General features: G+C 42.4%; 1 protein-coding gene across 8 annotated transcripts in view; it reads left to right on the top strand.

Annotated features, from left to right (window-relative positions):
- Window positions 1-26,593, top strand: part of DLGAP1 (DLG associated protein 1) — a 791,550-nt gene that overhangs the window by 624,491 nt on the left and 140,466 nt on the right. For all 8 annotated transcript variants that reach the window (XM_069568351.1, XM_069568350.1, XM_069568356.1 and 5 more), the window contains 2 exons: window positions 12,798-12,975; window positions 20,597-20,837. In XM_069568351.1, the coding sequence (XP_069424452.1) occupies window positions 12,798-12,975; window positions 20,597-20,837 (419 nt within the window). The remainder of the gene's footprint in view (window positions 1-12,797; window positions 12,976-20,596; window positions 20,838-26,593) is intronic.

Genomic DNA, 26,593 nt, shown 5'->3' with positions numbered 1-26,593 from the left:
AAGGAAATACGTGGCACGCTTATGGGGAAGCCACAAGGTAGTTAAGATGACAGAAATTAGATAGGCCAAGCTTCCAATTCTAAGTTTACAAACTCATCAGCCTCAGTTTCCTCATCTACAAAACAGGAATAATAATGCTTCATAACTGTTAGAACGATTCATAATATTGGTGTGCTAGCTGAATAAGACATTGTAGGTAAAGCAGAGAACTTCGTAACACTCACTGACTTGGGGTTTTATTACACTTGCTTCTGTTATATTTGCTGATGACACAGCTAGCAAGAATAGCTGGTACAGACTTCCCTGGTGGCACAGTGGATGGGAATCTACCTGCCAACGTGGATTTGCTCCCTGTTCCGGGAAGATTCCACGTGCTGTGGAACAACTAAGCCCTCGATCTGCAACTACTGAGCTTGTGTGCCGCAACTACTGAGCTTATGTGCCTCAACTAATGAGCTTGTGTGCCGCAACATCTAAAACCCACGCAGCCTGGATCCTGTGCTCCACAACAAGAGAAGCCATCACAATGAGAAGCCTGTCACTGCAACCAAGAATAGCTCCACTCGCTGCAACTAGAGAAAGCCCACTCACAGCAATGAAGACCCAGTGCAACCAAAAAAAAAAAAGGAATAGAGCCCATATATTGCATATATTGTATGGGGTTGGCAAGATAAACCTTGGTGTCAATTTCACAGGAAGAAAAGGATCAAAAATCGTAATGACTTAACATCCTTTGAGGTGAAGATCTAAAAGCTGTCCAAAGGCATGTACACATTGCTACATTTAAAATGGATAACCAACAGGGTCCTACTGTATAGCACATGGAACTCTATTCAATGTTATGTGGCAGCCTGGATGAGAAGGGAGTCTGGGGGACTCATATATATGTATAGCTGAGTCCCTTTGCTGTCTACCTGAAACTATCACGACATTGTTAATCAGCTATACTCCAATACAAAATAATAAGTTTAAAAAATAATAAATAAATAAAAGTTGTCCAAAGGAAGCTTACCAGAAGCCAACAGGGTGACTATAAACCAAACAATAAGTGCAAAGCTTTTTAGACTTCACCCCAAGATGATTTTCTACAGGACAGAAAGCAATAGCCATTCTGTATTCCACTCTTGTCAGCCCATATTTGAAAGGTTGAGTTTGGTTCCAGGTACTCTGTTGTCAAAAAATAACAAATTGGACCTACTTTAGAGATGAGTTATCAAGGTAGTGGAGCGCCTACAAATCTTGACATACAAGGACCAGATGAAGGAGGGCGTGTCACCAGGAGAAGGGAGGCTTAGCTAGGGCTTGACACCTGTGTTCTAAACAACTGAAGGCTGACACGTGGACGGGAGGGAGGTCTTCTTTGAGACCTTTTGAGAGGCTAGAAGTGAGCGTAGACACAGAGCATCCAACAAGGGGGATTAGAAGAAAACCAACACTAAAAGAATTATTTAAGACTGTCTTTAGTTGCGTTTTTCTCTTCCTCAAGTTAAGTCAGAATGTGAAGCACTTTATGAGAAAATCTATCAGAAGACGTTCACACAGGCTTTACTGACTCCGATTTGTCAATGTCAGCTTACATCTGTGTAAGAACACCGCTTTTGCCCCGACACTTTTTTTTTTAATTTTTAGTTTTTTATTTTTTAAATTTTAAAATCTTTAATTCTTACATGCATTCCCAAACATGAACCTCCCTCCCACCTCCCTCCCCAGAACATCTTTCTGGGTCATCCCCATGCACCAACCCCAAGCATGCTGCATCCTGCGTCAGACATAGACTGGCGATTCAATTCACATGATAGTATACATGTTAGAATGTCATTCTCCCAAATCATCCCACCCTCTCCCTCTCCCTCTGAGTCCAAAAGTCCGTTATACACATCTGTGTCTCTTTCCCTGTCTTGCATACAGGGTCGTCATTGCCATCTTCCTAAATTCCATATATATGTGTTAGTATACTGTATTGGTGTTTTTCTTTCTGGCTTACTTCACTCTGTATAATCGGCTCCAGTTTCATCCATCTCATCAGCCCCGACACTTTTTAAATTGAAAGAAACACTCTCCCTTCAGCTCAAAGCAGCATTTACATCCCTCCTAAGAATGAGGGCTCTTTACTAACTAGTACATTTGAATTGTCATCCCGTCTTCCTTAGTGATGACATTATTTCTTTCCTTAACCGGTTCATAGACTGACACTCCTGTCAACAGTCTTTCTGTAATCTCTAACCGCTTGTAGAATTATTTTCCTGGATGTCTTAATCATGGCAATCCAATTTAGTCTCAATGTTACTGTATCAAGTTTTAATTACATTACTGTTTTGCAATCACTAGAGCAGTAACATTATACTCAGATTTATTACTTACTTTTCACCAAACAATAGAAGTATTTTTCTGTTTTCAGCCATAACAATAATAGTTCCTGAAATACTACATTATTGTGTGTCCCTAAAACTTACCTTAAATGATCAATAGAGTATCTTTTTGGAGGAAAAATAATGACAGTCTGTTTTTATTATATTGGTCCCCAACGTTGCTGGTAGCTTAATTGCTAAGAAATGAAATAGAAAAGTTAAGTACTTCTGTTAAAGTAAGATCTCTACTTTCGAGTATATACTCAAAAGAATTGAAAGCAGGGACTCAAACAGATACTGGTACACTTAGATTATAGCAGTGTTATTCACAATAGCTAACAGGTAGAAGCAATCCAAGTGTCTGTTAATGGATGAATGAATAAACAAAATGTGGTGAATAGAATGATGGAATATTAATAAGTAATATTAAAGCAAGGAAATTCTGATACATGCTGCAACATGGATGAACCTTGAAGACATTATGCTAAGCAAAACAAGCCAGACAAACACTATGATTCCACTTATGTGAGGTACTTAAGAGTCGTCAAACTCATAGAGACAGAAAGTAAGATGGTCAGGGAAGGAAGGATGGGGAGTTAGTGTTTAATGGGTACAGAGTTTCAGTTTAGGATGATGACACGGTTTTGTGGTTAGATGATGGTGACAGTTGTACAACACTGTAAAAGTTCTTAATGCTGCCCAACTGCACACTTAAAAATGGACGATGGAATATTCAGTGCAGTTCAGTTCAGTCGCTCAGTCGTGTCCGACTCTTTGCGACACCATGAATTGCAGCACGCCAGGCCTCCTTGTCCATCACCAACTCCCGAGTTCACCCAAACCCCTGTCCATGGAGTCGGTGATACCATCCAGCCATCTCATCCTCTGTTGTCCCCTTCTCCTCCTGCCCCCAATCCCTCCCAGCATCAGGGTCTTTTCCAATGAGTCAACTCTTCACATGAGGTGGTCAAAGTATTGGCATTTCAGCTTTAGCATCATTCCTTCCAGAGAACACCCAGGACTGATCTCCTTTAGAATGGACTGGTTGGATCTCCTTGCAGTCCAAGGGACTCTCAAGAATCTTCTCCAACACCACAGTTCAAAAGCATCAATATTACTCAGCTATAAAAAAGAACACATTTGAGTCAGTGATAATGAGGTGGATGAACCCAGAGCCTAGGGTACAGAGTGAAGTAAGTCAGAAAGAGAAAGACAAATATTGTATATTAACACGTGTTTGGAATCTAGAAAGATGGTCCTGATGAACCTATTTGCAGGGCAGCAATGGAGACGCAGACACAGAGAACAGACCTGCGGACACAGCGGGGGAAGGAGAGGGCGGGACGCATTGAGAGAGGAGCATGGAAACATACACATCACCACATGCAAAACAGATAGCCCGTGGGAATTTGCTGTGTGAAGCAGGGAGCTCAACCCAGTGCTCTGTGACAACCTAGAGGGGTGGGAGAGGATGGGATGCGGGAAGGAAGTTCAAGAGGGAGTGGACATATGTATACCTGTGGCTGATTCATGTTGATGTATGGCAGAAACATACACAATATCATAAAGCAATTATCCTCCAATTAGAATTAAAAAACAAACCAAAAAATGGTTGAAATGGTGGGTTTTATGTTATTTATATTTGCCATGATGAGAGAGAGAGGCTAATTATCCAGTAAATCCTCACAGCTCTAAGGGACTTTCCTTAGTTAAGGTGGTTAAGTCCAGCAGAGAAAGGTCTTTTGTCTGCTAATAATTAATGTGATCCCAATTTAAATAGCAAAACCCAACTCTCCAAATCCCTCTCCTAGAAAGTGCAGTTTGGAATCTCATTCTGGGAAAAGATGGAATCACATGGAAGTCCTCTAGATGTTAGGTTAGACCTAAATAAAATTTCTCAATAGAAAAAAAAAACAAAAAACAAAAAAAACTCTGCCTTCCAATGCAGGGGCTGAGGGTTTCATCCCTAGGTGGGGAATTAAGATCCCATATACCATGCGGTGGACTTCCTAGGTGGCGCTAGTGATAAAGAACCTGCCTAACGCAGGAGACATAAGAGACATGAGTTCGATCCCTGGGTCGGGAAGACTCCCTGGAGGAGGGAATAGCAACCCACTCCAGTATTCTTGCCTGGAGAATCCCATGGACGAGCCTGGCAGGCTACAGTCCATGGGATCGCAAAGAGGCAGACATGACTGAGCAACTAAGCACACACACACCTACTCCAGTATTCTTGCCTGGAGAGTCCCATGGATAGAGGAGCCTGGCGGGCTACAGTCCATAGGGTCACAAAGAGTCAGAAACGACTGAAGGGACTTAGCATGAATGCAGGCATGCCATGCGGTGCTGCCAAGAGAAAGAAAAATGCTCACAGCTCTATAAGGCAGTAATGTTCTCTATTTTAAACAAGGAGGAAGTGTGGCTTCCCCAGTACCATGGAGCCAACTGAGATTCAAAGCCAGCTTGTTATAACACGGAGCCAAGTTCAGCAGAGCAAGTTCCCCGCTGTGAAACTGCTTGATCGAATCCTGGTCTCTTGCATAGCAGACGGATTTTTTACCACTGAGCCACCAGGGAAGTCCACTAAGGGCAACTGCCACTCCACAAATCTCATTTCTCTCTGAATTATTTTTATCAATTTAGTGATCATTTTGGTCCTAATCAAGCTAAAGGGAAGAGAATTGTAGGAATCATTTTGCCACCAGGGAAGACTTGTTTTTATAAAACTGACTACCCGGAACCCAAGAAAGCATAAGAGCCCCGTGCTGCAGCTGCTGTTCAGTTCTAGGCGGGATCTGCCTTCATGGACATGTACTGCGTACTCACACAGACCTCCTCGGATGCTAAGAGCATACCAGAGCTCCCAAATTCCTGCATGCAAGTCTTTGAAGCAATTCTTTGTGTATGAAGCACTGTATCCTCAGTCAGCCATCAATAAAACTCTGCTGGGCACATCTGAATATTAAGAAAGGTTCTTTCCTTACTGCTCCCAAAGAGAGAAAGCAATTCCCCTGGGTCTGACTATAGTCTGTATAACATGATGAGAGGAGTTACTGTCCTGCTTGGGCTTCCCTGGTGGCTCAGACGGTAAAGAATCCGCCTGCAATGCGGGAGACCTGGGTTTGATCCCTGGGTGGGGAAGATCCCCTGGAGAAAGAAATGGCAACCCATTCCAGTATTCTTGCCTGGATAATGCCATGGACAGAGGAGCCTGGCAGGCTACACAGTCCATGGGGTCGCAAAGAGTAGGACACGACTGAGTGACTAACACTTTCCATCAGGAATAGGTCTCCAAAGGGACCTACCCGTCCCCCAAGTCTTCACCTTCCATGGTGCCTTGATTCTCTTCAGGTCCTCATCAGGGTCTTACTGGGTTTCTTGTCACAGTGCCTTGGTGGATTTCAGACTCTCCACACTACCCCCCTCACACTTATTCAACAAATTTTTAAGGAGATCTAATAATATGATGCAAAGAGCCAACTCATTGGAAAAGACCCTGATGCTGGGAAAGATTGAGGGCAGGAGGGGAAGGAGATGACAGAGGATGAGATAGTTGAATGGCATCACTGACTCAATGGACATGAATCTGAACAAATTCCAGGAGACAGTGAAGGACAGGGAAGCCTGGTGTGCTGCATTCCATGGGGTTGCAAAGAGTTGGACATGACTTAGCAACTGAACAACAACAATGTATGCCAGCCACTGTGCTACGCTTTGGAAACACAGTGATGATTCCATATAATCCCATGACCCCAGATGTGGTCGCTGCCTTCCAGAACCCACAGTTTTATGGGGGAGACTGGCCAGCAGGCAGTTACAACTGCTATAAGCCTCTGATGAGAGCAGGCTCAGCTCTGTACGTATCAGCTTCCTGGCACTGTCCTCTGCCCTGAGCCTCCAAGTTTTTGCTCCCTGGGTCTGGAATGACTTCTGTCTGGCTCACTCTTACCTGATGACAGGCTATCAGGGTCTGAGAGACTCCGAGCTGTCCTCTCTCCAAAGCTTTTCCTAATACCTCTACTCCAAATGAGTCTCTTCTTTGCTACCTTCTTCTTGCTTCTTTCTTGAACACTTATTATAAATACATGTTTGTGTACTAAGTCGCTTCAGTTGTATCCAGCTCTGTGGCCCCATGGGCTGTAGCCCACCAGGCTCCTCTGTCCATGGCATTCTCCAGGCAAGAATACTGGCGTTGCCGTGCCTTCCTCCAGGGGATCTTCCCAACACAGGGATCAAACCCGCATCTCCTATGTCTCCTGCATTGGCAGGTGGGTTCTTTACCACTAACACCAACTGGGAAGCCCTATTATAAGCACAACACAGATTATCTTCAAGTTTGTTCGGCATATTTGTCTCCATCTGGAGACTGGCATTATCAAAGGCAGGAATCACATGTTCTCCGCAGCATCTAGCACAAGCATTATGAATAGTTGGCATCTGATTTGTATTGTTTTAAATCTAATGTTGCACAGTCTTGAGAATCTATAGGAAAGAATGTTTGAATTCCAAGTATCTTTCTTGGAATTCTGCGCCCTTCTCCAGGGGCTCTTCCTGACCCAGGGATGGAACCTGAATCTCTTGCATCTCCTGCATTGGCAGGTGAGTTCTTTACCACTAGCACTACCTGGGATGTCCTTCCAAGTGTCAGGAGAGCCTAAATATGATGGATAAACATATTTGGCACCCTGTAAGAACTGCATTTTATGTTGAAAGTTGCTAGGGTTGATGAATTATTGTCAGAAGAACTGCACCTTTATTTTGGAGAAGATCCACTTTATAACTAAAATGCAGTATCCCAGCTTCTAGCATATGGCTTTGCAGATACTCAGCCTGTGGCTCTTTGCTAATCTTCCCAGTAGAACAGTCAACAAATCTCCACCCATATCAGTTTTTTTCCTCTACCGAGTGCAGCTAATGGAGCAAAGAAAAATCCCTAAGATTATTTCCTCATCTTCCTTTTACCCCACCCTGGACTTCTGAGATAGCAAGGTCTACAACACTTGGCAGTGTCATGTCTCCCAGAAATAATGCTGACATTCATTCCCCATGTCAAGCATTTATGGAGGAAGAGCAACAAAGAACACAACAAGGGACCTATGGGAGTTTGTTCCTTCAGTCTGAATCTTAAAATGTAGAAGCTGCTCCTGTGTCTAAGCTGTGCTGCTCTGATGGGGCTGATCAGTTGGTGAGACCGATCCCTTTATGAAGTTAAAGTTCTAAGAAACAGAAGGGAAATGAAGTGTTTAAGGAACAATATGGTGTTGCAAAAGAAGTTTGCAAAAAGACCCTAAGTGGCTGTCAATGAATCAGTCTGTTTTCCTGGGAATGTCTTAACTTCTTTTTTGAAAAATAGTTTTTCTCTATATAGACTTCTTTGTTGACCATCTTTTTCATTCAGTACTTGGAATATTTCATCTCAATGCCCTCTAGCATCCTTGATTTATGATGAGAAGTCAGCTTTTAATCTTATTGATGATTCCCTGTAAGTGATGAGTCATTTCTTTCTGCTTTCAAGATTTTCTCATTGTCTTTGTCTTTTGACACTTCTACAAGGATATGGTTAGGTGTGGGTCTCACTGAGTTCATAGTACTTTGAGTTTTTTTAAGTTTCTTAGATATATGAGTTTTCATCAGATTTGGGATGATTTTGGCCCCTAATTCTTCAAATGTATTTTCTACCTCTCCTTTTGGAACTCCAATTACATGTATGTTGGTGTGTTTGATGGTGTCCCACCATCTTTGAAGCTCTGTATGTTTTTCCTTATTCTTTTCTTTTAATTTCTCAGCCTGCATAATCTCTCTTCAGGTTTATTCTTCTTCGTGGGCCTTGCTCTGAGCCCCTTGAGTAAGTTTTCCATTTTATTTGTTATTATGTAGTTATTGGTGACTCAGTGGTAAAGAATCAGCCTGCAATGCAGGAGACCTGGGTTCGATCCCTGGGTTGGAGAGCATGGCAACCCACTCCAGTGTTCTTGCCTGGAGAATCCCATGGACAGAGGAGCCTGCAGGGCTACAGTCCACGGGCTCGCAAAGAGTCAGACACGACTGAGTGATAGGACACGTGCACTGCGCTATACATTAGATCCCTGGAGCTTATTCATCTTGTGGAGTTACAATGTTAGTGATATATTACAGGATTAATCATTCTCTCTTTGGGAACAGTGATTTAAAATGCTGTGTTCTCAGACAGAGAGAATAGGCTTGTGGTTGCCGAAGGTAAAGGGGGGCAGGGGGAGGGATGGATTGGGAGTTTGAAATTAACAGAGGTAAACTATTATATATAGAATGCATAAGCAAGGTCCTACTGTATAGTACAGGGAACTATATTTCAATATCCTGTGATAAACCGTAATGGAAAAGAATATGAAAAAAATGGATTATATGTGTGTATGTGTGTGTGTGCATGAATCATTTTGCTGTACAGCAGAAATTAACACAATATTGTAAATCAACTTCCTTAATATAGGTTATCACAGAATATGAAGTGTAGTTGATTTACAATATTGTGTTAATTTCTGCTGTACAGCAAAGTAATTCATATATATATATACACACACATGCATTCTTTTTCATATTCTTTCCCATTATGGTAAATTAACTATACTCCAATAAAATTAAAATATCTTTTAAAATAAACACAATTAAAGTTAATAAAACTGTATTCAAAAAGTAAAATGTATTAAATGTTGTTTTCCAAGTATTATTGCATTTTTTCTTTTTGCAATGGAAACCTTACTGATACACTGGCCAAGCTTGTTTGTCTAGCTGTCTCACTGCCATTTAAGGGCATCCCATCTTTGGGTGCAGTTAAAGGACATGATAACGAATGGGGCCCAACCAGGCCAAAATCTCAGTTCCATTGGGATAAGCCATGAAAGGTTAACTTAGCATAAGCAACTTAGGGAGAACGTGAAATATGAAGGCTGTCATTATAATAGGCTAACATCGATCATGAATCTAATCTAAGAGCTAATGTTTCTGAATATGCACATTCCTTTTCTTCTTAGCAAATCAACTTCCTCTAGAGTTGATAATCAACTCATTCTCTTTTGGTGTTTCTTTCATGAGTGTTTCATCTTCAGGAGTACACATACATACTGTACCCTTTATGATGAGAGCTGTGGGCACTGCTCTCTAAGTGGACAAGATCAAAGAGCTCATTTCCTTATATTTCGTGTATCATTAAAGTAGGTGTTGTTTCATCAGGAATGACTCACCAAAGTAGAACTATTCGATCTCTTCTGAATGATCTTCCAGTTTGGAATTATGCTTTCTTTCATAACGAGTTGCAGGACTGAATGATTGTTTCAAGGATGCCTCATTTCTCCATCTCAGCCAGCAGACACACCCTCATTGTTCAAAACACTGAGCTTTTCACTTCTTTTGAATGCAGACCATTTATGAAACAGCTGCCCACATTGCTGCCCTGATAACTGTTTGGAAGCGCAGCCTCATTTATGTTGGCAATACCATTGCTCTGGGTCAGGCTACAAAACAGCCAAAGAAACACATTTGTCTTCTCTCAAGTTCTAGTGGAAGTGAACTTTGGGCTGTAAATGCTTCTAGTGGAGGCTCTCTTTCCCTAGAAGAGATCTCAGTGGGAAAATGTACTCTTCAGTGTATTTGTTTTCTGACGGAGGTTTTTGGCACAAGCATTTATAAAGTGGTCCGTGGTGAATCTCCATAATGGCACATAAGGCATGCAAAATACTTGCCTGACCTGGCAGAGGTATTTTTATGTTTGGCAGCTACTTTTAGGATCCATAGGGAACATTGCTAGAACAATCAGTTTCTCTTTTGTATTAGTAAAATACACAAGAGGTTTCCTTTTGATGCTAAATTCCAGATCTATTCGATTTGGCCCCTCCTTCAGTGTAGTTGCAAAACGTGGCCATTAATCAAATCCTCAGCTTTTAGTATTAAATTTACCAGGGGCTTCCCTGGTGCTCAGATGGTCAAGAATCTGCCTGCAACGGAGGAGATCTGGGTTGGATCCCTGGATCAGGAATGGACAAGTCTGAGCAAACTCCTCAAGATAGGACAGAGGAGATAGGAGAGGACAGAGGAGCCTGGCGTGCTGCAGTTAATGGAGTCACAAAGAGTTGGACACCACTTAGCGACTGAACAACAAGTATTAAATTTATAAATTAATTTAGGAAGTTTAAAATTTTCTACAATATTGAGTTTCACATCCAGGAAAATTGTTTTTATTTACTACTTGCTTATTGCCTTGCATAAAGTTTTATTACTTTTTCAAAAATTTCTGGTGCACGTCTTTTTCATAGCTTCTACTTATTATGTTTATCATTTTGAATGGATTTTTAAATTAAAATTTCTATTTGGTGGTGGTAGTGTATAGAAAAACTATTGATTTCTCTGTTTTTACCCTGTATGTAACTATTTGGGCAATCACTCTTATTAGTTCTTAAAGTTTTCATTTGATTTTATCTTCTAGTGAATTAATTGTATAATCTGTAAATACTCAAATTTTCTCTCTTTCTTCAGAATATTTATATTCTCTTTCTTTTTTTTCTAATTTCATTAGCTATGATCTCCAGAAAAATCATAAATAATTAGAAGCTTATTGGGCCTACATCTTTCTCCTTACCAACTTTTTAAATTGCAAACAATATTATAGCAAATTTTCTTTAATAATGAAAGAAACAAAATCACCCTGAATCCCACACAAAAACAAAATTCAAAAATTACTTAAAAAACACAGACATAGAAAACAAACTTATGGTTACCAGAGGGGAAAGGGGAGAGGAGGGATAAATTAGGAGTTTAGGATTAAAATATACAATCTTCTGTATATAAAATAGATTTAAAAAAAAAAACCAAGGTGCTACTGTATAGCACAAGGAACTATATTCAATATCTTGTAATAGTTTATAAGGAAAAAGAATATATAACTAACCCACTTTGCTGTATACCTGAAACTAACACAACATTGTAAATCAGCTATATTTCAATAAAAAAATTTTAATTACGAAAACAATTGTTTTTATGTGTTCAGAAAGGGTAAGGAAGGCTATATAGCAAGTTGTTACGGGTAATTCTTCCAGGGGAGTGGGATTCTGGAGCAGGAACAAGGGGACAAGGAGACCCACTTTCTGCTCTGTGCACTTCTAGATAGCTTGGCTTTTTGCAAAGTGCAATTTGCTTTAATAATTTTATGGTTTTTTTAATTTTTTTTTTTTGTTTTTTTTTTTTAAATTTTAAAATCTTTAATTCTTACATGTGTTCCCAAACATGCACCCCCCTCCCACCTCCCTCCCCATAACATCTCTGTGGGTCATCCCCAAGCCAATGCATCTTGGGAAACAGTCTTAAAAGTATAATGTATGTAAGACTTGTCTTTCAATATCAAGATTTAGAGATGTGCACATGTTAACGTCTAAAATTTAAGTTTTGTTCACTGTTAAATCTCAACTAAATGAGAAAAGATTAAACAGATGATATAAAGATGGATAGAGATATTGATAGAATTACAGACACCCATTTGCCATTTGCCATTAATAGAAAACCCAAAACAAAGGACAGTCTTGTTTGTAGGACATATATTAAGCTAACCTTAAAAGTGCATTCCAATATACAGTAGGTGCAAATACTGTTTGATTCCACTTATGTGAGATACCTAGAATAGTCAAATTCATAGAGTCAGAAAGTTGGTTGGTAGATGCCAGGGGCTTCGGGTGTAGAGGGGAGGGGGGATCGGGATGGGGAGGTAGGGCGGGGGGAATGGGGAGCTAGTGTTTACTGGGGACAGAGTTTCAGTTCAGGAAGGGGAAACATTCAGGAGATGGATGATGGTGAGAGGTGCACAACAGTGTGAATGTACTTAGTGCCACTGAACTGCACAGATAATATGAATAGTGCATTCTATATATTATGTGACTTTTACCACAATAAAAAATAAAATAGAAAATGGCATAGAAAAGAAATGAGTACAAAGGGAAAGCTCACAAATTACAACCGGGAATTCTAGGGCAGGCATGGCAACTACACGATGCCCCCTAGGATGTCTAGGAAAATGTGATTGAGGACATTATTTCATGGGCTGAAGGAATTATAATTTCTCTCAATGATTTCCCATCAAAAGCTTTCTTCAAAAAAAAAAAAAAAAAAAAAGCTTTCTTCCCAGACCCCACGGGGGAGTGTAACGACCACGGGAGGGCATCTGTGTTTCACGTGGGCCCCCAGGAGCAATCACTTGGGCCCCCTGGGGCAATCACGTGGGCTCCCTGGGGCAATCACGTGGGCCCCCAGGGGCAATCACATGGGCCCCCTGGGGCAATCACGTGGGCCCCCAGGAGCAATCACGTGGGCCCCCTGGGGCAATCACGTGGGGCATGTAGGGTGGCCCTGGCACTCGGAACTTGCCCTGTCTTCCTCCCGCCCGCACGGTGGAACAGGACTCGACGCACACTCTCCGTTGTTCTCCTCCAGGATTTCCAATGAGCACTCCCCCAAACTCCAGATCCGGAGTCACAGTTACCTGAGGGCGGTCAGTGAGGTCTCCATCAACCGAAGCCTTGACAGCCTGGACCCTGCAGGGCTGCTCACGTCCCCGAAGTTCCGCTCCAGGAACGAGAGCTACATGCGCGCCATGAGCACCATCAGCCAGGTGAGCCCCGCGGCCATGGGCAGTGAACTGCACGGGGCAGTTGGGGAAACCCAGGGGCTGTGACGCGAGGAGGTTGACATCCCCTGAGTGGGTCGGGCAGGGGCCCCAGTCTAAATGCTGCCTGTGACTGGCCACAGCCGGCTCTGGGGACCAACAGTCCGACCAGCAGCAGAGGGGTCCTTGGGCAGCTGGGGTACAGCACGTGGGGAGAGTCCTTGAGGAAACTCTTTAGCAGTCAGCCTGCACCGGCACATTTGTCATTAAGGAGCTGAGTTGATGGATGAGGCTTCAGTTGCAGAGACATTTGAAGAATAGAAGGACAGGGTGAACGTCATTGGCAAAACCTAGGCAGTGTCTAATCCTAAAAGTATTAAGCAAGTCATCAAAACAGGGACAAAGGCTGGGAAATGAGATGTGATCTGTTTATTTCAGCTGGGTCCTAGGTGAATATTGTGTCTTGGTTGTAAGACACAAGTCTACTTCTAAGAACTGGTACCCTGAATTAGGGATGAAGACTCAGTAAAGTTAACTTAATACTGCATCTGAAATACTCAGCTAAAGCTTCTCAGTGCCTCCAGGGAATATGGGAGGGGGTTAGGCTGCCTTATCCCAAGGGAGGGTTAAACCTAGGACTCCTGGAGGGTGGACACTGCAGCTTTCAGGGGCCACCAGAGGAGCAGGAGGCGCTTCTTCTGGAAGGACAAAAAAAGGGGGGTTTTTTTGGAAATAAAGTTTAGGAGTTCTGAATTTTAATTTTTTATCAGTTTTTTAAAATAAGCACCATACTTGGGACTTCCTTGGTGGTCCAGGGTTAAGAATCCACCTGCCAATGCAGGGCACACGAGTTTGATCCCTGGTTGAAGGGCAACTAAGCCCATGTGCCCAGACTACTGAGCCCAAGAGCCACAACTACTGAAATTCAAGTGCCTGGAGTCTGTGCTCCACGAGAGAAGCCACCACAGGGAGAAGCCCAAGCACTGCAACTAGACGGGAGCCCCCACTTGCCGAAATCCGTGAACAGCAACGAAGACCCAGAGCAGACAAAAGTTAACTAATTAATTGCTTTTAAAAGCACTATGCGATTAATTCAGCTGATATTATTGAGCAAAACACTGGGCTAGATCCTGCAAGTTATTCAGTGGTGAATAATGCCTCATTCCTGCTCCCCCAAAGTTTATAGTTTAATGGAGATTATACCAAAAAATAAATGTTATTTATAACAAATAGCAATAACAAATGTTATTTACTTGAACACCAGAAAAACACTGAGGTGGGCAGGACAAGAATTAGCCATAAGAGCCAACTTTACTGGGTCAGGCACTGTGCCAACTGCTTTATATGCTCATAATCTTAATCCTTATAAACACCCTGTAAGATATGTAAGGAACCAAAAGTTAAATGGGACTTTATGGTCATGAAATTGTCAACAAGATACCCAAGAGAATTTAAAAAAAAAAAGTGTTCAGTGCCCAGGATTCTAAAGAGAGCGCTTCTAGGCATGGGGTCTAGGAATGTACATTTTAACAGATATTCCAGGTGATTCTAATAAATAATGTATTAATAAAGAAGTATTTATTAAAGTAGTACATATCTGAACTTTGAAAAATGCTGGCCTAAAGCAGTTACCGCTAGCACCACATTGGAAGCCCCCAAAGCATATGCAAGCAATAGTGTGTGGTTGAAGTTCAGAATACTTGTAGCCACAGCAATGGGCAATCTGTTCTGAATTTTGTCTTGGAGGCATCTTTCATGCACAGCCTTCCATGCAGGGCCCAGGGGACTGGACCTTATTCATTAGGAGGGAGACTGATTGAAGATTAATTAAAACTTCAGCTTTTATGCAGGCAAAACAGACGATCAGAGCTTTTGATGAAGGATAGTTAATCCGGCCCCCCCAAAAAAAAAATTTAATTGTAGGAAAGTTGGAGAGAATGAGAGAGAGCCTGAAGAGGCAGAGAGGCTAGTTTGAAAGACTTTGTGATCATCAAGGTGAGAATTAATATTACCGGTGGGGGTGATGGTCGTGCTGCTGCTGCTGTTGATGATGCAATAGTGTTGATGGAGATGGTGCTGGTAATGGTGGTGAGGATTATGATGAGGGTGGTGGTAACGATGGTGGTAGTAGAGATGATGCTAATGATGGTAGTGATGAAGATGGTAAGGCGGTGGTGTTAAATGGTAGGCTAAGCCCTGAAGCATCTCTGACCTATCAGAGTAAGACCTTGAAATAGGATCACTCCTCTCATTTTGTCCCCACCATCAAAATAGAGCTTCCTGCTAAAATGTATCCTTGAAAAGCAAAGGCAGGGACCACAGTGAGGCTCCAATATCAGGGTAGGGTGGAAGTCAGGAAAAGTTGGCCTATTGGATTCCAATGTTTGCCCACTGTACATTTCCTTAAAGAAATCTCCAAGAGTACACATATCTATGTGTGCCAGCTACTGTGTCCAGTGAAGCTCACTATCCCAACTCTTAGGTAAATATTTGGTGTCTCATTTGGTGAAATTTGAACTTTGCTTTGTTCTTACTTTTTTTCAATATAAACAATATAATTTTTAAAACTTCTTTAAACGGATCTTTATTCTGGACAGGCTCGTGGTCACACAACCTTCCAGAATTGTAAAATAGTCTATAAATCTCCGGTGTCACACCTGAAGAATACATCCATGGGTTTAGAGTATTTTGCTGGAAATGTTTATACACACCCACTGCTTTCAGAATTTCACACAGTTACAACAGGAGAGCTTCTTTATCAGGACGCACACTCATACAGCTGCCTGCTTTTAGTCTCTGCGCCACAGATCTGACCTTGAGACCGTGTCACTTTCTGGTGACAACTTAGTACAATGTCGACAAATCACTGAAGAGGCACGTGTGGGCCCTGATCCAGGGCGGCGGGGGCCGGGGGCGGGGGGGGGGGTGTCAAGTGGTGTGATCATTGCACCTTAAGTAAAATACAGGAAGCAGAACCATCCTAAATGGATTCCTAATGACACACCATTTTTCTAGTATCTTATTCATTTTCCAAGGAACAAAGTATCAGGAAGGATGATTTCAAATTTTCTGTCACAGTGCCAGCATTGTCATTATTCAAAGGGAATGATTTCTTCTTCTAAGTAATCCTACTATATATATTCTAGACTTTTCAAAAAGCAGTTGGTTGTTGTGATGTTGGAGATATCTCTCTTATAGATCTTCAGTAGCAGCTCTAATAGTATAGAATCTAAGTGCATTATAGCCTATTCCTTCTCAAAACCTGGTATATTATTCATCAAAGGCTCCTAGAAAGATCAAAGTAAAATGCTGTAAGTTAAGAAATTGGTATAGAATAACTAAATTGTTTCCACCGTTCATACCTTATAGAAATAAAATATCCCTAAAAACAGATTGTGCTTAGATTATGAGGAGTGTCATCTTTTTATATGTTTATTCCCTTTCTACTTTTTTTTCCCTATATACACATCTAAAAAATGGGGGCTTTTAAAGTAAGACTTGAGAAGAATTTGAGAAAGTCACATTTTAAAAACTATTGGGCATAATAACTCTCATTTCCAAATTAGCTTAATTTACTTCTCAATTTATTTCAAGCCCATATCAAACATCTTCACCTAAAATGATAAACTAGAAGCCCACAGATATATTTTGTCCAGTGATGTTTGGGTTTGTACACCAGTTTAAAAATGTAAATGTGATAGGGCAGTTATTGTACTCGATGGTAATACCAGCAGGTTAGTGGTGACTTTTGACCTAAACCATCCCTTCATTGTACTTGTACCAGAAATGTAAACTGAGCTGAATTAAGCATTTTTGAGCACACAGCTAGTCAGTGACAGAACCGAGAACACCTAGGTGTCCTGACTCCTAACTCATAAATTTCTTCAATATCTGCTGGAATTGGGGTATTAGTGGCAATAATATTGCCAATAATAGCAGTAGTAATAATGGAAATGAGAACAATGGAACAGTTACTATATATCACTTACCTGACATATGCTATAAGCTTTGCATATTATCTCATTAATTTCATGTCAGCTGTAAGAAAGATTGACTTCCCAGGTAGCTCAGTGGTAAAGAATGTGCCTGCCAACGCAGGAGACATGGGTTCAATCCGTGGGTCTAGAAGATCCCCTGGAGAAGGAAATGGCAACCCATTGCGGTATTCTTGCCTGGAGAATCCCACGGACAGAGGAGCTTGGTGGGCTACAGACATGCACACATGCATAAGAAAGATCATTTTTTAATTTATGAACCTTAGAGAATTAGAGTACATTTTCTCATTCTTCCCACCACTCTCTCTCATAAAGTAATATCTAGTACTTATGGAATGCCTACTATCTGCCTAGTAATGTTCACTTGTATATTTTATTTTTCTCCTTAAAAGCATCCCTGTGAGGGAGGTATTATTATACCCATTTTACAGATGAAAAAAGTGAGGCTCAGAGAATTGACGTGAATTACCATGATATAGTAGAAACAGCATTGTTGTTGTTCAATTGCTAAGTCGTGTCCAGTTCTTTGCCACCCCATGAACTGCAGCATGCCGAGAGCTTCCCTGTCTTTCACTATTTCCTGGAGTTTGCTCAGACTTATGTCCATTGAGTCAGTAATGCCATCCAACCACCTCATCCTCTGTCGTTCCCTTATCCTCCTGCCTTCAATCATTCCCAGCATCAGGTTCTTTTCCATTGAGTCAGCTCTTTGCATCAGGTGGGCAAAGGGTTGGAGTTTCAGCTTCAGCATCAGTCCTTCCAATGAATATTCAGGGTTGATTTCCTTTAGAATTGACTGGTTTGATCTCCTTGCTGTCCAAGGAACTCTCAAGAGTCTTATCAAACACCACAGTTTGAAAGCATCAATTCTTCAGTGCTCAGCCTTCTCTATATTCCCACTCATGGCATTAAACCAGATAAAAAATAAATCCAAATGAATTTAAAATCTGAGCAGTAACACAGAAGGAAGGCAATTACTAATGAAATGATGGTCCCAGAAATGGTCCCAGAACTAAAAGATATGAATCTGCAGGTTGAGAGGGCCCACCCAGTACCTAGTATGATGAATGGACAAAGATCCCTCCAGGGAATGCCATGGTGAAACATTAGATCACTCAGGACCAAAAAATCCTAAAAAGCTTCCAGAAGGGATAGGGCAAACCAGCACACACAGACAGGCTCAGAGGTGAGAAAGACGTCTGTTTTCTCAGTCTCTAGCACACACGGAGGCTGAGACAAGGAAAGAAGCCCAGAAATACCTGAAAGGAGGAGGGGTGCAGCTAAAACCCTAAATACAAGCAGCTCTCTCTTAACGATGGAGGTGGTGCAGACATTTCCAGCAATGTGAAGGGGGCTGCCTTCCCAAGAAAGCACTAGGAGATGTGCTCCACTGAAAAGAGGGAATAAAACAGGGAAAGGGGAACTGGGGCGCCACCACCAGTCAGATAATGAAAGGCACCCCCAGAATGATGGGGAAGGGAGATCCCAGCACAGCAGTGGGCTTAGCAGCCACAGATTGTAGTAGGAGGCACCCAGACAGATGTTTCAAGGGCAGGAAGGAAACCAAGAGGTTATCAGAGGTCTCTGAACATATCAGGAGATTCACATAAGCATATGTCTGGCAATATGGATGCAAATACCGTTAAGATTCACCTGGAAGAATTGAAAATGGTTCTTCTGGGGAGGAAGAATTGGGGCTGGGTTGGGGGCTCGCTCTTTGTTTTTATAAGCCATCTAGAGCTACTTGACCTACATGTGTGTCTAGGCTGAATAAAGAATCACCTTTTTGTATGAAAAAAGTAGCAACAAACATTAAATATATAGTCATTTGTAAAACTAGGACTAACGAGAGCCACAGTGGGAAAGACCATGTACGTGATGTGCTCTGATAACGTCAGTCGAGCACAGCAATTTTTTCTTTTGCCTTTAAATTCTTCTAATACAAAAATACTCATACACAATCTTGCACACACAACTTCCAACCTTAAATGCTATTTCCCCCCAACCAGCGATTCTCAAATCTACATTTCAGTATACTCCCGCAGAAGTGAAGTTCAAGTTTTTAAGGTTGTCAGAGCTGGCAGTAGCACCTGGTACTGCAGAGGTGGAGCCTGGCCTCATTCCATAGCACAACTATTTTTAAATGAGGAACGAACAGAGGAGCACATGCAAAAGGAAGGAAATGTGAACTGTTTTTAATAGTGGTATGCGCAGCAGTGGTATTAGTTTGCTGTTCTGAGGCTGTTGTATATATACTGTGGAAGAAACCAAATGAATCATTGTAGAATATCCCAATTCTATCATCTTCTGTGTCCTTGAAAACCCAGATTTTTAGTATGAAATAAAGATATACATATAAATATAATACGGGGCTTCCCAGGTGGTGCTATTGGTAAAGAATCCAACTGCCAATGCAGGAGATGTAAGAGACACGGTTTGATCCCCTGGAGAAGACAATGACAACCCACTCCAGTGTTCCTGCCTGGGAAATCCAATGGACAGAGAAGCCTGGCGGCCTACAGTCTGTTGGGTGGCAAGATAGTTGGACACAACTGAGCGATTAAACAACCTGGTCTGGCTTTTTTTTTTTTAATGTGGTGTTCAAATCCAGTGTAAGTTATATACAGAGGAATATAAGTAAATAAACACTGATTCCTCAAAAAGGGGAAGAATTTATTTGGAAGATTTTAAAAACAATTTGTGGACCATGTCAGCTTTTTATAGAGAAGAGTAAACCTTTTTTAGATAGTATGTATATAGTTTGAAAATCTCAATAATAGTGTCATTCAAGACTGTCATATCTGGGTTGACCTATTTTTGTGCAAAATATATATATCTTGCCAGAAAATATAGGGCCTGTTTCTAGACTTTACAATAAATTACACTCCAGTCAACACAAATTATTTGACAAACTAGTCAATTCCAAAGGCACAATAAAAATACTAGCTTCTAAAACGTTTGTGCCAAAAATTGCCCCATTGAAGAACACGAACTCTGACCGTGGGCTGTAACACTGGCCCCTAGGTTTGCATTTATATCTGCTGGAGAAGGGATAAAAGAAAATTAGCGCCTCAGCGTGAGCTGGAGGAATGATTTCCCAACACCATGCTTCCTTGCATTCTAAAAACAAAGTTCTCTTTCTTTAGAATTTAATTGACTATAAGCTAGATACCACCCCATTAGTCTGTAAGGATACTGCTGTTCAATGGCTCAGTTGTGTCTCTTTGTGACCCCCATGGACTGCAGCATGCCAGGCTTCCCTGGCCATCACCACCTCCTAGAGCTACTCAAACTCATGTCCATGGATTCAGTGATGCCATCCAGCCATCTCATCCTCTGTCGTCCCCTTCTCCTCCTGCCCTCAGTCTTTCCCAGCATCTTTTCCACCAAGTCAGCTCTTCACATCAGGGGACCAAGTGTGGAAGCTTCATCAGTCCTTCCAGTGAATATTCAGCGTTAATTTCCTTTAGGGTTGACTGGTTTGATCTCTTTGCTGAGGAGCTAAAAATGCGTTCGAATTTAATGCTATCTGATAGGGCGTTCCTCTGGGAGAAGTGGTTTGGAGATGCTCGGAGGGCGAGTTGGCTTCTCCCCGGGAAGAGCGGTTGCTAACGTCCCATCTGGCCCCACAGGTGAGCGAAATGGAGGTGAACGGGCAGTTCGAGTCGGTGTGCGAGTCGGTGTTCAGCGAGCTGGAGTCGCAGGCGGTGGAGGCCCTGGACCTGCCGATGCCTGGCTGCTTCCGCATGCGGAGCCACAGCTACGTGCGAGCCATCGAGAAGGGCTGTTCGCAGGACGACGAGTGCGTGTCGCTGCGGTCCTCCTCCCCGCCGCGCACCACCACCACCGTGAGGACCATCCAGAGCAGCACGGGTGAGTGTGCAGAGCCGGCCCCGCGCACCAGCCCCCGCCCCCCGGGCGGCGCCTCAACTGTCCCCAGACACTGCACGTGGTCCTCTCGTGGGTATCACACGGTCTCCAGTCACCAAACCCCACCCACTCCCCGCGAGGCATCCCAGCCTCCGGCCATAGTCACGCACCCCCTTCCTCCTCCACCTGCGTCTCCGGTATCACCAGAGGAAACTGCAACTCGGGGACTAAGGGAGACAGCACAGGGGGGAGATGTTCCCAAGATGCCCACCCAGCATCCTAGGACCAGTACTCTCATCCCTCCCAACTCCTGCTCTCCATCACCAACCCCCCCCCCCACCCCCGTTCAGGGCTATGACCCTCTCCACGAATCAGACACCCTGATTGCTGAGCATCGCAGAGCTGGAAAGCTTTTAAAATCCCAAGATATACACAAAATGACTCTCCCAAAAGACCTGAACTGTCATTATGAGACAATAAGAAATGGATGATGTAGTAACACTGATTGCACAACTGATGTTTCCTTTCATTATAACCAAAGGCAGATTTATTTCATTTTAAACCTCCTGACTATCTATACTCACCCAGCACCTCCTTTTCACTCTAAACTGAGTTTGGATTTATGCCACGACACTGTCTTTTGATCAGATTTTCGTCAGAGAGGCACAGAAGAGCTTAGCTGGTTTCCATGACACTGGACCTATGTAGGAATATAGCTATGGATTGTGTGTGACAGTGTATGTATTGTTTTGGAGGGCTTCAGGGTACATTTTTTAAAATAACATTGGGTCCAAGAAGAAAATCCTCTCCATTGTAACTAGTCTTGACTTTGGTCGAATTTAGCATTACTCCAGTAAAGACTAGTTCGATAAAAAAGATCATCATATCGAGTCAAGGTAAATGATTAATTAATTAGAAGGAAAAATCTATGCTAAACTATTTCAGTTTTCATTCTAGGTGCCTCAACTGTCAGCAATTATCATTCAGCTTAGAACTTTTGCTGGCTTGAGAACTAATAGGTTCCCATCTTACTTGCAAGAAAGCCATTAGAGGTTAAACAACAGGTGTTCCTTCTGGACCAAGGCAAATTAGGATCTCAGGATTAGGGAAGAGATGCTTCTAGACTGTAGCTCAGCTGACCCACTGTATCCCAGCACCTCTGGCCCTGGGTGGCTGATTCCCACCAGAGACGGCGGGTGTGTGTTCTTGCTCACTAGGAGATTCTGCACAGCCACAGATGAGGTTAATAAGTTAAATAAAGTTGGTTCAGGAAATGAACACATTTTTAAATTCATTCATGGGCATACTTGTGCATTTTTACATTTGTGCAATAAGTGTAGCTTGAAGGTGTGGCTGCGTCTCTAGTTTCGTCTTTGGTGTTTCCCTGTTTCCCCGCCCCCTCCCCACCCGCCTCCCCGCCAGCCCTGTCTGATCTGTTCTCTGTACAGCAGATTCATCACTCACCAGCTACTCTTCTGTGCTGCAATTGCTCCTTAAATACGCAAAATTCAGATCCTTGCCCAGAAGGGCCGAGGGAAGGAAAAGGGAACACCCCGCCCCAAATACCCTATTCTGTCTTTCCTAAGACCCTTGCCAGGTATGCTGAGGGTTCCCAGAGTTGATAATAAGCTCACCAGGTAAAATCCAAGTTGCCAGTTACATGTGAATTTCAGATCAATAGTGAATCATTTTGTAGTGTCAGTATATCCCAAATCTTTCATGGGACCTACTTACACTACAGAATTATCTGTGACATCTGTAGTGTTTCCTAAATCTGACAAGCCTATCAGAGAAGGAGGTGAAGGGGGCCTGGGGTGGGGGTGTCTTGTGTTGTTCCATTTAGAATTGGAGAGGCTTTAGCCAGAGGCCCTGTATGGGAGAACAGCGAAAAACAGGGAGCAGTCAACAAAAACCCCACAGAGCTGACAACATCTGCTCCACCTTGGGCCCTAGGAGACTTGTCCTAAGTCCTGGGCCCCGTCAGGGCGGCAAGACTCCAGGCTTGGCTGCAGCTGCAGGGGGTTACGGGCAGGAAGATGGAACTTGTCATGGGGAATGGTAAAGCATAAAATACCAGATTTGTATACAGGACAGCTGGTGATGTCACCCTTCATCATCCAAGTCAACATTATGATATATCGTCCTTACAGTCATAGAAAAATAAGCAAACAGCTTAAGAACTAAACGTTATAGATTCTAAGTAAAGCCTTTAGAATTCTGATATCACTTTTCCAAGGTTATCTATACCATGGATTTGTTCTTTTTAAAAAAAGTCATTTTAGGATATAATAAAGTTCTGTGCTTTTAATTCTACTTCTGTCATACTTCCTGTATTTCCTTCTTACCCCTCTTCTCTCTCTCTCTCTCTCTCTCACACATATACACAGAGTTTTCCTTTTCTCTGTCATGATGATGTCAGTGCTATTATTAACATATTTTCTCCTATTAGTTTCCTTCCATAGAAAATCTGCCTTCTCATCGGACCTACTAGTTTTTGAAAGCATGCACTCATCTGTGTTAATCAGGAAATGACTTTGCTCTGATTTTAACCATTTCCCTTGTGCACACAGGTCAGATTTACATCTGTGTTCAGTAGGATGTGACATAGAGTTCGCCTTTGCTCATTATTCTTGGACATTCTGAATAGATTTTAAATTTCCTAAACTTTCCTTTGTCTGAAAAACAATTCATTTTTGTCAACTGCGGTTAATAGCTATTAACTTCCCCCCACAACAATCCACATTCTGTCTTTGATTTTTGTCAGCCCATTTTAAATGGTTCAGATGTTTAGCAAACTAGACTATTAAGCTTTTCTCCTCCAGTCTTTTCCATTCCTCATATGAGCAAAAAGAAACCACCGAGAAAGATCCACAGAAATGTCTGCTGCCATGTGGGAGAGGCAGGAAGATGGGCTCGGCTCCAAGGGGCCCTAGGGAGCCCCTGGTGATATGACTAGGGATTAATGGAGACTCAAAGCCAACTAGGAACTGAGTTGGAGAGTGATGTATAGTTATGCTTCTTTTGGTTAATTGACATTTTGGTTTATATATGATACAGTCCTATATTATCTCCCTTTATTATCTGCTTCAAGCACTCAGATATCTCTCCACCTGATAGATTCAAGTAAGTTCCTATATAATCATTGCACCAAAGGGCTATTTGGTGAGGATTAGAGGTACTGTTCCTTGGTGGCTTAGATGATAAAGAATCTGCCCAAAATGTGGGAGACCTGGGTTCGATCCCTGGGTCAGGAAGATCCTCTGGAGAAGGGAATGGCTACCTACTCCGATATTCTTGCCTGGAGAATCCTATGGACAGTGGAGCACAGTGGGCTATAATCCATGGGGTCAAAAAGAATCAGACACACCTGAGCAACTAACACTGCTTCTAAGTTGCTTCAGTCGTGTCCGACTCTGTGCGACCCCATAGATGACAGCCCACCAGGCTCTGCCGTCCCTGGGATTCTCCAGACAAGAACACTGGAGTGGGATGCCATTTCTTTCTCCAATGCATGAAAGTAAAAAGTGAAAGTGAAGTCGCTCAGTCATGGCCGACTCTTTGCAACCCCATGTACTGCAGCCCACCAGGCTCCTCCATCCATGGGATTTTCCCAGCAAGAGTACCGGAGTGGGGTGCCATTGCCTTCTCCGCAACTAACACTAAGAAAGTAAAAATTTTAAGTGGTCAGTTAGCCTCATGACTGTGGGAAAACAAGCACCATTACCTCAATCCTCTGAATATTTTAGGTAAAAGTAGAACTTGGTGCTAGAAATAGACGCAAACCTCCACTTCAGAGAACTGGATTCAGCTGGCCTTCTGTGAAATATATAAATGCAATTGTATGTGTTTAGGGATGAGATTTCTTTTTACTTCCTATGCTAAGCATCCAGGATCTATCGAAAGCATTGCCACATTGCAGGTAGACAGACTTCAGTCTGGTGACACAAGAGCCTGGATAAGCATAAGCAGTACATCACCATCAACGGATACTCATGCAGACACACACACACACGCGAGGTCAGAAAGGACACAAAATACGTCATTTGCAGTGGGGACGCAGCACATAGAAGCCGGAGGGTCAGTGGGTGTGGGCAGAGGGAGATGTTTTAAATAAACACTTACTGCTTTTTATGATTTGTAAAGCCAATATAATATTTGAGTTAAAATAATACCCTTTCACAAAAATAGGCAAGCTATCATGACACATGATTCTCTGGTCTTTTAAAATATTCCCTCTGGTACATTACAAGAGTTTCGAGGAAGACTTATGTAACAATAATGTGACTTTATGAAGAGTAAGCATGTGCTACACTGTTGCTCCTGATATTTGGCTGGTGTGCTATATTCTTTTCATTAGGGGAAGCTCTTAAAAGTGAATGGGGTTGAAGTGGTCTCCTGTCCTTCGTGGCGCCCCCAGGAAGGGCAGCAAGGGTCCAGGACAGGGCATCCTCCTGGGCGAACAGCCAGGGTCCTCAAGCAGGGAGTTCAACACAGTTTGCCCTTGTGAGTGTGGCTTGGGGCCACAGTGATCACAACATACATATTTCCAGTTTGATTTTTTCCAACAAGAGCAGTCACATTCTCCTTTAAACAGAGACACGCTTTTCCATAATCTTAACCTCACACACTCTCCCAGCCCCATATACAGAAGCAGTTACCCTTTAGAGCACCTGAGGTCGGGGCTAACATCTGGGAGTTCTCACAGGTTTGGGTCATCACACCTGGTCAGCCATCCCATACAGAAAACCACACTGAACCTACCTTCCTTCATCCTACCCTCCGTACAGCCTGCTCCCCACACACCCGCCCCCAACAACAAACCCTAAACACACAAGATCTTGAGCAAAATGACATTAAGGTAGTAATTTATATTTACAATATACATGGTAGGCACTCAATAATGGAGAAAGAAAAGTAAGAGAAGATGCAGAAAAATGCTTATTTTACTCTGGTATCATTGACATATTACATTGTGTAAGTTTAAGAAACTGTGATTTAAAAACTCCCAACAAACAAAAGTCCAGAACCAGATGGCTTCACAGGCAAGTTCTATCAAACGTTTAGGGAAGAGTTAACACCTAGCCTTCTGAAACTGTTTTTAAAAACTGCAGAGGAAGGAACACTTCCAAACTCATTCTATGAGGTCACCATCACCCTGATACCAAAACCAGACAAAGATACCACATTTTATACATTAGGGTGTAAGATGAGTTGATTTGATACATGAATATGTTGCTACATGGTGACCACCATAGTGTTAGCTAACACCTCCATCACGTCACATAATTATCATTTCTTTTTGATGGTGAGAACATTTAAGATCTATTCTCTTAGCAACTTTGAATGCAACACAGTGTTGTTGACTATAATCATGATGCTGTACATTAATCTCCAAAACTTATTCATCTTCTAATTGGCAATTTGTTCCTTAGATCACCATCTCTGCCTTTCTCCCACCCTCCAGCCCCCAGGAACCACCGACGTATTCTCTGCCTCAGCTTTTCTAGATTCCATATATATGTGAGATCATGCAGTGTTTGCCTTTCTCTGACTTATTTCATTTAATGTAATACCCTCAAGGTCCACCCATGTTGTCACAAATGACAAGATTTCTTCCTTTTCATGACAATAATATTCCATTGTGTATCAAATAGACTTACAAAGCAGAAACAGACATACAGCCTGAGAGGATGAATTTATGGTTGCACTTTCACGCATTGGAGAAGGAAATGGCAACCCACTCCAGTGTTCTTGCCTGG

This window comes from Ovis canadensis, chromosome 23, assembly GCF_042477335.2.
Source record: "Ovis canadensis isolate MfBH-ARS-UI-01 breed Bighorn chromosome 23, ARS-UI_OviCan_v2, whole genome shotgun sequence".
Taxonomy (NCBI): Eukaryota; Metazoa; Chordata; class Mammalia; order Artiodactyla; family Bovidae; genus Ovis; species Ovis canadensis.
The sequence above is the reverse complement of the archived record's forward strand: the minus strand, read 5'-3'. Positions and strand labels throughout refer to the sequence as shown.